Source organism: Strix uralensis, chromosome 32, assembly GCF_047716275.1.
Source record: "Strix uralensis isolate ZFMK-TIS-50842 chromosome 32, bStrUra1, whole genome shotgun sequence".
Classification (NCBI taxonomy): Eukaryota; Metazoa; Chordata; class Aves; order Strigiformes; family Strigidae; genus Strix; species Strix uralensis.
This window is the reverse complement of record NC_134003.1, coordinates 1,445,818-1,459,894: the sequence shown is the minus strand read 5'-3', so window position 1 is coordinate 1,459,894 and position 14,077 is coordinate 1,445,818. Positions and strand designations below refer to the sequence as shown.

Here is a 14,077-nt window from a genome sequence, read left to right as displayed (position 1 = left end):
ATCTGCTTGGGGACGTCCCCTCCCGCGCTGTTTTCTGCACCCAAGGGTGCTCGGGTACCCCCATACCCTCCCCCGGGAGCAGAGCTGCGGGGTGCTCCCACCGTGTAGCTCCAGGGTGCTCCCGCTGCCCTGGGTTTCCCCAGGCAAATGCTGTAGATGCTGGGAAGCCCCATTTCAACGAGCCCTTGGGCCAGCGCAAGACCTGGCAGGGCCAGCGCTGATCCGGGCACCGAACCTGGGCTGGCGAGGGATGCCGCAGGGTCGGGGGTCACCCCAACAGCCCACCCCCCCCTCCCCAGCGCTGGCTTCGCATCCTCGGCGGCGCAGCTCTCGCGCGCTTCCCCCGGTCCTCTAATCATTTCTGGCGAGCTAATTAATAAGCTGTGCCCCGCGATGCACGGCTTCCTACGGGTTGCAGCAAGAGGCAGATTTGCTCCTCCCCGTCTCTTCTGCCGCTGACTCTGCCCACTGAGCCGCACGAAGAACCGAGGAGGAGAAATGGAGGGGGAATTGGCCAGGAGCAAAGCCCGGCTGCCCTCGCTGCTCCTGGCGCTGCTCGGCCTCGGGCCAGGTGAGTGTGTGGGTGGCCACCGCCGAGCCCTCGTCCCGCGGGAGCCTCGTGGCAGGGGGCTGGCGGCGGGGTGGGCTGCGGGCAGGGATGCCGACCCCGTCCTGCCTTCTCCCTGCCTGCTGCGGGCTAATTGTAGCCCACCCCAACGCTGCCCCTCCATCCCTCCGCGCTCCCGGCCAGGTACGGGAACGCCGGCTCAGCGGTCCAGCCTTAACGAGAGGTTTCATAACGAGGCGGCGGCCGAGCGGCCGCAGACCCCCCCGGCTCCGTCCCCCCACGAGGGTCCCTTCGCCCCTAACGCGGCTTCTGCCGGGTGCCGCTGTCGCCCCACGGAGCCCTTTAACCCCCCCACTGGGGCCGTGCCAGATCCGGCTGCGAAGCGGCTCCTTACGTAAAGCAGGAACGAGGAATCCCCTTAATTCCCAGCGTGCTAATCCACACATTTAATAATTCCCATAAAACCTCCAATTCCTACAGAAAGCATCTAATAGTACGGGCAGATTAGCGGGGGGGGGGTTTATCTTCCTAACGATTAATTGGCTTCACGAGTAAGTCGGGCTGTCGCCAGGCATCGGGCAGGAGGGCTGTGGCACAAGGTGCCAGCCTTGCCGCGCCGATGACAAATATCTGACCCAGCTAGATGGAAAATAGGTTGTTAATGATGCTTCGGAGTTTTCCAGCTGCTTGCTTTCATCAAAATTATTTGATAACAGAGCGTAGCCGGGGAGTGATGAGAAAGAGCAAAACCTGGGCTCGTGGTGAATAAACCCCGAGCTAAAATCTTCGGTTTTTAGGGTCTGACGGAGACCCGAGTTGGACTGATCCGGGTGCCGAATGCATCGTGATGCATCGAGCATCAACATCTTTATCCCCGTCCCTCAGCCACTGGATCCCACCGTGGGGTCAGGGCTGCGGAGACTCGGTTCCTGGAATCCTGGGGGTAAACAGGATGAGCCGGGAGGATGCCGGGGAGGCGAGGTGGCGGCCTGGCACCAGCCGCCTTTTCCCAGCTGTCATTTCCTCCAGCCGCTCGTACAATAGCGCGGGGGCGGCCGGCGGGGACCCCCCCAAAGAGCCGCGGCGGCCGGCGGATGTGCTGCGGGGCGCGGGGGGGGGGGGTGGAAAATGCAGGCAGGGGTGCAGGGAGGATGCCCGCGTCGCTGCCCGTGCTGCTGCCTGCGCCGCTGCCTGCGCGGGGCCCTGGGCGAGCGGCCCGCGGTGTGAAGGCGGCGGGTAGAGCCGCGTGGGGGGGACGGACAGATGGACAGCGGGCAGACGGGGCACACGTGCACCTCCAGGCTCCACACGGGGTGGGGGAAGAGCATCTGCCTGAGCCTCTCCATAAGAAGCTCGATGAGCTTCTGCAGGCCCCCCCCGCAGCTCCTTCCTGCCACTCGGGGCGGTGGGTGTCCCCTCCTGTCCCCCTCTGGACCCCAAACTCAGCGCCTCGGGACCCCCAACTTCCCCCTCACCACCCCGCTCCCACGCATGGGCTCAGCATCCTCTCTCCAGGCATTGGTGCCCATAGCTGGGGCAGCTTCAGAGGACCCCAAAAACTTCACAGTCATCCCGGGAAGTGTCAGAAATTTGGTCTGGTTTAAGATCCAGCCAGAAGAACGGGAATCGAGCCTGGGATAAGCAGGATCAGAGCGACAAAAGCTCCAGCGCTGGGGAGCGCTTCTTTATAAAGCAAAGCAAAGAGGCAGCTTGTAATGTGGGGCTGCTGGAGGGTTTTATACAAAGTAAACACTTGGATGTCTGTGTTTAATCTGCTTTAATATACAGGCACATCTGCTTCTGCCTCCTGCGAGCAGAGGGGAGCGGACGGGAGGCGGCGGGGGGTTGCAGGACCCCTCAACGCGGCCATGGTGGGGACCCATCCCAGCCGGGACGGGGGGCAAACTTCGCCCCAACTTCACCATCCCAAGGGTTGGGCATCCCGGTGCCAGCGTGGGACAAGGACAGGGAGAAGGGGAGGCTGTTCTCGCGGTGGCAGAGGGGCGTGGGGGGCCGCGGGGGCCGGGGCTGGCAGAGGAGACAGCTTGTAGGTAGGCGGGAGCTGCCAGGAGCGAGGGAGGTGGTGCCGAGCGGCTCCTGGCGTGATTTTGCAGAGAGCTGTCGATGCTGCCAAAAAAAAACCACGGTGGAGGCTCAGATGGAGGGACTGAAACCTGCCCCTCGGGCGGGGGGAGCCGCAGGGATGGAGGCAGCAAACTCCATCCCTGCGGGAATCGCCCTGGTCCGACATCTCAGAGGTGGCCCCGTCCCTCCTGGGTGCAGAGTCCCCACCCCGCAGGGACCCCCGCAGCCGTCCCCGCTCTCCCCCATCGCCTTAACCCTTGTCAATCTTTCGTAGGCATCTGGGCCGAGGCGCGTTTTAAGGCGGACAATGAGGTTTTGCAGCCGCTGGCTGGAAACTCCTCCCAGACTCTGTTGGAGCGTTGTTCTGGTGAGAGCCCGGCCGCAGCGCTGGGGACGGCAGCGTTCAGATGGGGCACCCGCATCTGAACCGGTAGATCCTTTGATTTCTTCATGGCGACCAGTCTCCAAGCCCGGCATCCTTCCCTCCCTGCCGGAGCAGGAGGCGGCTCCGCCGGGATACAGGGTCTTTTGGGGGGGACATCCCCGTCCCCAGCCCGGAGAGGGACCAGCCGGCGGAGAGGAGACCAGGCGGCTGCGTCAGAGCAGGGAGATGCTGCTTCTTCTGCCCAAAAAGGGACCTGTCCCCGAGGGTCCTCCTGTCCCCGTCTTGTCCCCACTGTCCCCGTCTTGGCCTCACGCATCCGCTGACTTTCTGTCTTGTCCACAGAGCTCCTCTTCGGCCAAGCCCGGGCGCAGCCCCAGCAGGTGAACGGCGTCCTGGGGGGGTCCGTGCTGCTCTCCCCGGCTCTGCCCCCCAACAAGACGGTGAAGGAGATCGAGTGGAGCTTTTCAATCGGCGCCGGTGCCACCATTCAAGTGGCAGAATTTGTCCCCGGCAGCTTCGAGCGCCCCGACCCCAAGGACCGGTTCAAGGACCGGCTGGAGATGTTCAACGAGACGGCGCTGAGGATCAGGGCCCTGGAGCGGGGTGACAGCGGGGTCTACGGGGCTCGGATTAAGCTGCACCCGGCGCTGGTGGAGGATCAGTTCTTCAACCTCACCGTCTACGGTGAGCGGCTGCGCGCTGGGGTTTGGCAGAGGCACTGGGGGCAAAAATAGAAATCCCTGAGTGTGAGCACTAACCCCTTTACAGAATCCCAGAATCATCTGAGTTGGAAAAGCCCCTGAAGCTCCTCCAGCCCAACCATGAACCTCACCCTGACCATTCCCAACTCCACCAGATCCCTCAGTGCTGGGTCAACCCGACTCTTCAACCCCTCCAGGGATGGGGACTCCCCCCCTGCCCTGGGCAGCCCATTCCAACGCCCAACAACCCCTTCTGCAAAGAAATCCTTCCTAAGAGCCAGTCTGACCCTGCCCTGGCGCAGCTTGAGGCCATTCCCTCTTGGCCTGCCGCTGGGTCCTTGGCTCAAGAGACTCCTCCCCCCTCTCTGCACCCTCCTTTCAGGGAGTTGCAGAGGGCCAGGAGGTCTCCCCTCAGCCTCCTCTTCTCCACACTAAACCCCCCCAGGTCCCTCAGCCGCTCCCCATCAGACCTGTGCTCCAGACCCTGCACCAGCTCCGTTGCCCTTCTCTGGACACGCTCGAGTCATTCAATGGCCTTTTTGGAGTGAGGGGCCCAAAACTGAACCCACTCATCGAGGGGCGGCCTCCCCAGTGCCGAGCCCAGGGGTCACATCCCTTCCCTGTCCCTGCTGGCCACGCCAGTGCTGGTACAAGCCAGGATGCCATTGGCCTTCTTGGCCCCCTGGGCACACTGCTGGCTCATTACCAATCCCCCCCAGGTCCCTCTCTGACTGGCAGCTCTCCAGCCACTCCTCCCCAAGCCTGTAGCCCTGCTGGGGGTTGTTGTGGCCCAAGGGCAGCACCCGGCATTTGGCCTTAGTGAAACTCCCCCAGTTGGCCTCAGCCCATCGCTCCAGCCTGGCCAGGTCTCTCTGCAGAGCCTCCCCACCCTCGAGCAGATCAACACCCCCTCAACACCCCCACCCAACTGGGTGTCATCTGCAAAGTGACCAAGGGGACACTCGATCCCCTCATCCAGATCATCAATACAAGTTGGGAAACTGAGGCACAGAGCAATGAGGGGGTTTACCAGCGTTGGGTTAGACCCCGACCGTTGCACCCTGGTGCCTGCAGCCCCTCAAGCTCTACAAAAGGCCAAATCCTGCCACCACAGGTGTCCCCAGGGTCCCCGTGCTGGGGACAAGCGTGACGGTGGGGGTGAGCAGGGTGGAGAAATCCCTCCCGTCCCGCGCTGATCTGTCCCCGCCATCGGCCACAGAATCGGTGCCGAGCCCGCGGACCCGCAGCCAGCTCCTGGCCAGCACCCTGGAGTGGTGCAACCTGACGCTGCAGTGCCAAGGCGCCGGCAAAGGCGCCGTCAATGTCACCTGGAAAAGGGACAACGTCATCCGGGAGCTGCCCTCCGACCGCCACCAGCTCTCCCCAGATGGGACCACCCTGCGCCTGGCCCTGTCACCCGCCGCCACCAACGTCACCTACGCCTGCACCGTCAGCAACCCCGCTGACCACAAAGTCGTCCTCTTCGACCTGCAAACCATCTGCCAAAGCGGAGGTGAGACCCCCCCCGCCCTGGGGATGCTGGGGAGGGGGGATCCGGCACCAGCCTTGGGACAGGGCGGGGCTCAGCACCTCTCTCTGCCCTCCCAGGGGGACAGACGTCCTTCTCAAAATCGGGGTACATCGTCCTGACCCTCATCCTGCTGGCGGTGAGCTTGGGGGGAGCCTTCTGGTGTTGGCGGATGAATAGCGAGAAGGCGGCAGACCCAGGCAAGTGAAGCCCCCCCCACACTTCCCCGAGGGCTCACACAGCTTGGGGGGGGATGGGGGAGTGGGGAGGGGGGTCTCCCAGCACACACACACCCCCTGACACCCCGCTCCTCTGCAGCTGCCACCCCCACGGTGCCCGCAGAGGAGAGCCCCGCCGACCCCCAGTACGCCGAGATCGTGCGCCGGAGCCCCCCGGAAGGTAATGACCAGGTGAGGCCCCGGGGGGGCTGGGGGGGGCCTGGCCACACCACGGTCATGGTCACGCTGGGAGTCACGGCCATACTGGGAGTCACGGACATACTGGGAGTCATGTACATATTGGGAGTTATAGCCACACTGGGAGTCACGGCCATACTGGGAGTCATGGACATACTGGGAGTCACGGACATACTGGGAGTCATGGACATACTGGGAGTCATGTACATATTGGGAGTTATAGCCACACTGGGAGTCACGGCCATACTGGGAGTTACAGACACACTGGGAGTCATGGACATACTGGGAGTCATGGACATACTGGGAGTTATGGCCGTACTGGGAGTTATGGCCACACTGGGAGTCATGGACATACTGGGAGTCATGGCCACACTGGGAGTCATGGCCGTACTGGGAGTCACTGCCACACTGGGAGTCATGGACATACTGGGAGTTATGGCCACACTGGGAGTCATGGCCATACTGGGAGTCATGGCCATACTGGGAGTTATGGCCATACTGGGAGTCATGGCCATACTGGGAGTTATGGCCACACTGGGAGTCATGGCCGTACTGGGAGTTATGGCCACACTGGGAGTCATGGACATACTGGGAGTCATGGCCATACTGGGAGTTATGGCCGTACTGGGAGTTATGGCCACACTGGGAGTCATGGCCGTACTGGGAGTTATGGCCACACTGGGAGTCATGGACATACTGGGAGTCATGGCCATACTGGGAGTTATGGCCATACTGGGAGTTATGGCCATACTGGGAGTCCTGGCCACATGAGTCCCAGCCCCACGGAACACCCATGGGTGCAGGCTGGGCTCCGTGCTGGGGCAGAGCACCCGCAGGGGCTCCCTGGGGCCAGGGAGCGGAGCGGGGCTGGGGGATCCCTCACCAACCCCCCAATTTCCGCCGCAGGGCCCCGGTCACCCCGAAAATAACCAGGAGCAGAGTCCGCCGCAGAAAACACCAGTCACCACCGTCTACGAGCAGATCCGCCGGGCGCCAGAGGACACGGCCGAGGAGGTGACATAGGCCCTCAGGTGCGGGGGGGCTGCCCCCAAAAGGGGACCAGTGCCGGGGGAGAGGGGGGGGGTCTGCATGTGGGGACCCCCCCAAACTCCGTCGCCGCACGCTGCAGGGGCTGAAGGGCTCTTCTCTCCCACAGGCACCCGCAGAGCCGGAGCATCGGGATTTCCCGGAAGGGCTGTAAAGTGCGTTGTGTGCCAAATCCGAACCCCCCAGCCCCCGTTTCGGCTCCGGGGATGGGAGGCACCATCTCGGGGTGACAGCCGGACGGACGCTTCCCCCCCCCCTACACACACACCTCCAGTTTCTCTCCAACCTCCTTGTCTGACGCCCTCCGAGACTGTTTGGGGAGTGGGATCCCGGACCGAGGCAGAGACGAGCTGGGGCACCCTCCGTGGTCCCCGGATGCCCCGGGATGCTCCGGGATTGGGGGGACCCCGGGGTTCACCTCCCACATGCCGCCGCTGCTGGGCTTGGCTGGGGCTGGGGACACTGGGGAGGGCAGGGGCACATGTGGGTCCAGAATGAGACCCCCCCTGGGGCAGATTGACCCCCCCCCCACCCCTCCCCAACTCCCCTCCCCCAGCCTCCGGCTCCCCCCGGGACCCTCTGTGGGGAGATTCCCGCCCCCAGAGACACAGAGGGGGGGCCCGGGTGGCATCTCCAGGGCCACGGAGGGACACAGAAGGGACCGTTGCCTGTGCAGATCCGCCGAGAAACACCCCTCCTTCCCCCCCGCCCTCCCCGTAGCTGTCGCCCGTGTAGCCCCATCGCGACGGAGGGGGTGTCTCACTGCCTGTGTGTCCAGCACCTACTGTCACGGGGGCCCCTCGCTCGGCCAGACCTCCCGCCGTTGTAAAAAGAGCAAATAAATGTTGGTGAGATCACAGGGAAGAGCTGCGGGCGGGGTGTGCACGCGTGTGCACGCGTGTGCGGGTGCGCTCACACACGCCTGTTTCTCTCTGGGCATCTGCACGTCGGACCCGTCACAGCAAAAGCATCCCCAGGGGCTGTGTGAACCGCCCAGGTCTGGGGCTGTGCCCCGAGAAACCCCAACCCGCTCCCCTCGTGCGCAGGGGGGTGACGCAGCCGCGTCTCGCTTCCCTTTTCGGAAAGGCAGCAGCGGGGTGACCTCTTCTTGTGGTCCCTACGCTGCCTGGGGCCATCCCCCAGCCCCCCACACACCCCCCAAAACTCAGGGGGCTCTCGCAAGCTGACTCTCCATCGCAGCCAGGACACGGCGGGACCCCCGAGGGGGTAACAAGCGGTGTGGGGACAGGGCTGGGCTGTCCCCAGAGACCTGCTCCTCTTTTGTGTGTCTCCTGCTGCTGCTGGGGGGGTGGTTCTGGTTCCGTGAAAGCTTCTTGAGTAAAAATTTTGCTGCTCATGGGGAGAAACTGGAGGAAATCCCAGTGGGAAACGCAGCCTCAGGGTGGGGGACAGACCACCCTGGATTTGGGGACAGGGCATCCAGGTGTGGGGGACAGGAGCATCCCGGGCGCTGGGGACACGATATCCCAGGTGTGGGGACAGGAGCATCCCTGGCACTGGGGACAGAAGCATCCTGGGCGCTGGGGACACGATATCCCAGGTGTGGGGACAGGAGCATCCTGGGCGCTGGGGACACGATATCCCAGGTGTGGGGACAGGAGCATCCCTGGCACTGGGGACAGGAATATCCCGGGCGCTGGGAGCCCAACCAGGACAATTCCGAGGTGACAGGGACCTTCTCCCCTCGGTTTAAACCCTCCTCGGGAGGAGCAGCCACCCCAGCTTGGCCCCGCGCTGGGGACAAGGACTCGTCCCTACCAGGTGCACCCACCTCCGCGCAGGCAGCCGGCCCAGCTGGCGTTATTTACCCAAGAGCAGGAAGCGACAGGCAGCATCCGGATCCTTCCTTTATTTACTGCACCCGGTTCCCGGGGGAAAACAAGGGCTGGGCAGGGGGGACCAGCTCGGGGGACCCAAGTCCCAGCTGGGGTCTTTGGGGACCAGCACCAAACCTTTGGTGCAGCGAGAGGGGAAAGATCCCACCGCCCCCAACCCCTGGCCGGGCCATGCCAGGTGGGGCTCAGTGATGTCCCCACGGTGTCCCCACGGTGTCCATCCCATCGCCACTCCCCTGTGTTGCTGTCTGGGGGTGGATTTGCATGTTCACTCCCTCCACGCCCGTGCGTAGAGCTGAGTTCAAGGCTTCGAGCTCGCAGCGTTGGAGCGATGGGGATGTCACCCGGCCGCCCCCGGTCCCCCGGCCCCTGGCTGCTGGCCCCACTCCTCGTGGTGGCAGGTAGGCATGAGGGGAGGGCAGCAGCCATGCTGGGAGGGGACCACGGCTCTTCCAGCGCTTGCAACCCCCATTTACAAGCGAACCCCCATTTCTCAGCGACCAGGCGGCGATGGGCGAGAGCTGGGGAGCGCGGTTTCGGGTCCCAGTTGCAAAATGAGCGTTAGCCCTGGGGGGTTAGAAAATAGGTGAAATATTAGGGGTGAAAACAAGATTTCCCTCAGCGAAGGAGCTGGGAATGATGCAGCGGGGGCACCTCGGAGGGTGAACTGGGGTGAGCTGGGGCTGCTTGTTGGCAGCCGATGGGGGAACCGATGGGGGGTGTTTCTCAGCCACCCCTCCTCACTTTAGTACCGGCATAAATCAACCCCCGAGGGGTTTACGGTCCCCGGTGGGGCTGAGACCCCCGGGGCTGGCGCCTGGGGCTGGTTGGTCCTTCTTCTGCTCCGCAGCTGCTGCTGGGCACACGCTGCTCGACCGACGCGATAGAGGAAAAGGGAAAATTAATTTTGGCGAGTCACAGAGGAAGGCAAGGAGGGGCGATCTCCCCTCTTTGTTTGCTGGCGCGTTTCCGTGAGGAGGAAGAGGGAGAGCGAAGGGCAGCTTGACCCCTGGCTGCTCCGGCCGTGCCGCAGCATCGCCGCTGCGTACCCGCTTCCTCCGGGCAGGGTGGGGGGGGGGGGGTGTATCCTACCGCCATCGGGGGCACCTGGAAGACCCTCGACGGGTGCAATGAGCGGGCAGGGGCTGGGTGCTGCCCGGCGTTAACCACCACCCAGCTGGGTGCCCCGGGGACGGCTGGGTCCCTCTCGCTCCTCGTCACCGCGCACGGCTGCGGACCCAAGCGTGGCATCCTGACGCGGTGGTACCCAAATAAACCCCACACACACTTTCTACTCCCTGGGTTGGGGGGGGGGTGCGCACCCCCTAAGCCAGGGGGGGTTTCCACATCTCGATGGGGCGATGAACCTCGCCAACGCTGCGCCGGCGCGTGCGGTTTGCCGGCCGCGCTCTTCCCCTCGCCTCGCCTTCCTCTTTGCAAACCGAAGTGGCTGCGGAGAGCTGGGGAGGGTGGGGGGCAGAGGTCAGAGCCGGCCCCAGAGCGCGCAGGAAGCGAGCGGCCTGCGAGCTGGGGTGCAGGATGGACCCTGCGGTGTGGGGACGCGGCTCTGTCCGAGCGTTCCCCCGCCCCGGGGGAGGCTGCGTCAGCTTCTCGCAGCGTTCGGGCGGCATCTTGGAGCCGCGTCCCCCCGGCGTGGGCAGCCCGGCTGCTGGGAGCGTCTCGCTGTCACCCCAGAAATAGTGGGGCTGCACCCCAAAAGCTCAGCGCTGAGCGGCTCCACAGCCCGGGATGGAGGGTCCCTGTCCCCACCAGGACCCGTGGGGACATTTCCCAAAGGTTTAACCTCAAACCTGTCCCGGTTTGAGCCCCACTTGAGCACAGGCGTGGTGGGAAGAGCATCCCCATCCTCTCCCTGAAGTCCTGGCTGGTCGCTGTCGTGGGGATGACCCGTGCACAGCGTGGGGTGACATGGGGACAACACAGGATGATGCTGGCAAAGCACCACGAGCGCCCGGCATCCCCCCGGGGGATGCTGGCAGGGAAGGTGATGGGTGTAGGATTAAATGAATCATCTCAGGCAGGCGCCGCACTCCCATGACTAAGGCACGGGTGGGCAGATGCCCACGGGTGCCTCGGGTGGGGGCTGTGGGCAGGAACGGGGGGGCTGCTGGGGGTCTCCATCCTCCAGGCTATCCCTGACCCGGCCAGGAGCTGCAGCGGCCCAGCCCCGGCAGGTGAACAGCGTCCTGGGGGGGTCCGTGCTGCTCTCCCCGGCTCTGCCCCCCAACAAGACGGTGAAGGAGATCGAGTGGAGCTTTTCAACCGGCGCCGGTGCCACCATTCAAGTGGCAGAATTTGTCCCCGGTGGCTTCAAGCGCCCCGACCCCCAGGATCAGTTCAAGGACCGGCTGGAGATGTTCAACGAGACGGCGCTGAGGATCAGGGCCCTGGAGCGGGGTGACAGCGGGGTCTACGGGGCTCGGATTAAGCTGCACCCGGCGCTGGTGGAGGATCAGCTCTTCAACCTCTCCGTCTACGGTGAGCGGCTGCAGAACGGTGGGTGGTGAGACAGGTTTACAGTGGGAAAGACAATAAAACCCTTCTGCACCGAGTTATCAGCACCGAGAAAGGGGAAGAGAAGTTGCTACTGATGCTGAACATATGTCACGGGGATTTTCCTGGCACATGACTAACCACAATCCACCCCCACCTGCGCTTCCCCTTCCCACACCCTCTCACTGCCCCTCCAGCCCAGCTCACCCTCCCTGGAGGACTGAGGGTGTCCCCAAGGTGTCCCCGGGGTGTCCCCGGCTCGTCCCCGGGCAAGCTGGGCCCTGTGACAGGGTTTATTTGCACCTTAAACAGGGCCGGTGCCAGCACCGGAGATCCAGCAAGAGCTGCTCTCCCTCAGCACCCAAGAGTGCAACATCACCCTGCGGTGCTGGGTGCCGGCCGGCAGCGACGCTGAGGCCGCCTGGCAGCTCGGCGGCTCCCCAGGGACGCCGTGGGGACAGCCCTGCGAGGACGCCTGGATGCTGTGCCTGGCCGTGCCCGCCAGCGCCTTCAACTCCAGCTACACCTGCGTGGCCCGAAACCCCATCATGGAGCGTCGCGTCAGCATCCACCTGGACACCCTGTGCCAGCTGCAGGGTAAAAACCCCCCCAGCACCCGCTCCCACCCAACCGGCGGGGTCCCGGCACCCACCACGGCTTGTCCCCGCAGACACGCGTGGCTGGTGGAGGTGGCACGTGTGCCCGGTGCCGCTGGCCATGGGCGTGGGAGCCCTGCTCGGCGGCGTCTGGCTGCAGAGGAAGAAGAGGAGGAAGAAAGCAGCTGAGGGAGGTGGGTGCTGCCGGGTCAAAGCTGTGTCCTCGCAGCCGGGATCGCTCGGCAAACAGAGCCGGGAAAGAGGGAACCGGCTTTTTCCTTTGCTGTGGCTCTGCCCCTGCCTGCCCCTGCCTGGACCAGGGTGGCTCCATCCCCCTTTCCCTGCATCCCGGCTGCCCCCCGGCACCCCTCGGCTCACCCCCGCCTGCTCCTCTCTCCGTAGTTGCCCTCTCCTCCCTCTCCAGCGAGGATGCTCCGTGCTACGCCCAGATCCAGATCGAGAGGAGACCCCCCCCGGCAGCGGATCAGTGGGTGAGGCTGAGGGGCCGGGGCCAAATTCACCTCCTGGTCCATTCCACGGTGATTCCGGGGCCAAATTCACCTCCTGGTCCGTTCCACGGTGATTCCGGGGCCAAATTCACCTCCTGGTCCGTTCCACGGTGATTCCGGGGCCAAATTCAGCTCCTGGGCCATTCCACAGTGATTTCGGGGCCAAATTTGGCTCATGCCAGGGCTGAGCTCTGGCTTCCAGCCCTCCCCTCCAGGCGCTGTGGCTGCGGGTCCCTCCGTGTCCCTGCAGTCCCCTGAGCCGGGGGGGGGGCACAGCCCCTTCCTCAGCCCCACTGAGGCTCCCGGTGTCACTCCAAAGCTCCTCATGCTTCACCCGGGGTGGACGGGGAGGGGCCGCAGGGGGACATTGAAGGGCACTTTCCAGGGCATCATGTCCCTGGGGGCTTGTCCCGGCTGGGGAGTGGCCACGAGCAACCCCCTGCGAAGGGCTGGTGGCTCAGGGCGGGGGGTTCTCCCTGTTTTCTGGCCCCCAGCAGCGAGAGCCCCCCACCACCATCTACAGCAACTTGCAGGCAGGCGCGGGCAGCCAGGCCGAGACGCTCGCCTAGTCCAGCGCAACCGGTGAGTACCCCCAGCACCGCGGCTGTGCCGGCACCGGGGGGGGGTCTGTCCTCGTCCCACCACCCCCGGAAGGACCTGGCTCTGCCCCCGCACTGACTGTCCCCCGCTTTGTGTCAGGAGCGACCGTCGCACGGTGCCGTGGACTGACGGACACTCATGTGTGTGTGTGTGTGTCCCCCTCCCCTCCGTGATGTCTCCTCCTGCCCCCCCCCTGCTCCATGTCCCCCCACCTCTGCTGTGGGAGCAGAGCAGGACTCCGGGGGGGATGGGGACAGCGAGTAGCGTCCCTGGGGGCTGCCACATCCCCTTTTCCCAAACCCAAGAGCAGGGACAGGGGTGTGGGACAGGCCCAACCCCCCCCCTCACCCCTCAGCTCACTGGTGGCTCCAATAAATGTGGGTGAAGGTGAAGTGTGGGCGGATTTATGGGGGCCAAAGCCCCCCCGGGGCACCCAGGGACATGGGGGCTCTGCAGCCTGGTGGGGGACCGGGGCTGCCCTCCCCTGCAGCCTGGGGGGACACAGGGTGATGCTCAGGACTGGGGCTGGCACCAGGATGGGGCCCCTCCCAAAGTGGCCCCCCCAGGAGCTGCAGCAATGGCAGGGCGGGGGCGTGGGGGGCAGCACCCACAGGGTGTGGGGGGGAATAGCACCCACTGTGCAGCGTGTCGGGGCCAGTCATGGGGTGCCCCCTCCCAGAGTGTGGGCCCCCCCCCTGCAGCCCCCAGCTGCCTGTGCCCCAGGGACAGATCCTGCACAGCTGGATCCCTGCACAGCTGGATCCCAATACAGCGGGATCCCCGCACAGCTGGATCCTCACTCACACTCCAGCACAGCTGGATCCTCATACAGAAACACCCCTGCACAGCTGGATCCAGGTAAAGTGGGACCCCCGCACAGCTGGATCCCCACCCAGCTGGACCCCCTCATTCCAGGGCCCCTGCACAGCTGGATCCTCAGTCACACCCCTGCACATCTGGATCCAGGTAAAGTGGGACCCCCGCACAGCTGGATCCCCACCCAGCTGGACCCCCCCCATTCCAGGGCCCCTGCACAGCTGGATCCTCAGTCACACCCCTGCATAGCTGGACCCCCACATACCAGGAACCCCACACAGCTGGATCCCCATATACTGGGATCATCACTCAGCTGGATCCCTGCACAGCTGGATCCTCAGTCACACCCCGCACAGCTGGATCCCAGTAAAGTGGGACCCCCGCACAGCTGGATCCCCATCCAGCTGGACCCCCTCATTCCAGGGCCCCTGCACAGCTGGATCCCAGTAAAGCACG

The 14,077-nt window shown here is 64.7% G+C and overlaps 2 protein-coding genes across 3 annotated transcripts; both read left to right on the top strand.

The window, feature by feature from the left end:
- Nucleotides 1-469: 469 nt before the first annotated feature.
- Nucleotides 470-7,591, top strand: LOC141936334 (SLAM family member 8-like). Of its 2 annotated transcripts, none has more exons than XM_074853209.1 (7): nucleotides 470-571; nucleotides 3,381-3,722; nucleotides 4,959-5,252; nucleotides 5,348-5,467; nucleotides 5,586-5,677; nucleotides 6,590-6,697; nucleotides 6,840-7,591. In XM_074853209.1, the coding sequence occupies exons 1-7, from the start codon at nucleotides 499-501 to the stop codon at nucleotides 6,882-6,884; spliced, it is 1,074 nt and encodes a 357-aa protein (XP_074709310.1). In that variant the 5' UTR covers nucleotides 470-498; the 3' UTR covers nucleotides 6,885-7,591. The 2 variants fall into 2 exon arrangements, with proteins under 2 accessions (XP_074709310.1, XP_074709312.1); XM_074853211.1 differs by having other exon boundaries at nucleotides 6,590-6,714.
- A 3,073-nt stretch (nucleotides 7,592-10,664) lies between these two features.
- SLAMF6 (SLAM family member 6) lies at nucleotides 10,665-13,165 on the top strand. Its single transcript, XM_074852882.1, has 6 exons — nucleotides 10,665-11,085; nucleotides 11,413-11,697; nucleotides 11,771-11,890; nucleotides 12,099-12,187; nucleotides 12,700-12,787; nucleotides 12,905-13,165. The coding sequence occupies exons 1-5, from the start codon at nucleotides 10,665-10,667 to the stop codon at nucleotides 12,772-12,774; spliced, it is 990 nt and encodes a 329-aa protein (XP_074708983.1). The 3' UTR covers nucleotides 12,775-12,787; nucleotides 12,905-13,165.
- The last annotated feature ends 912 nt before the right edge of the window (nucleotides 13,166-14,077 follow it).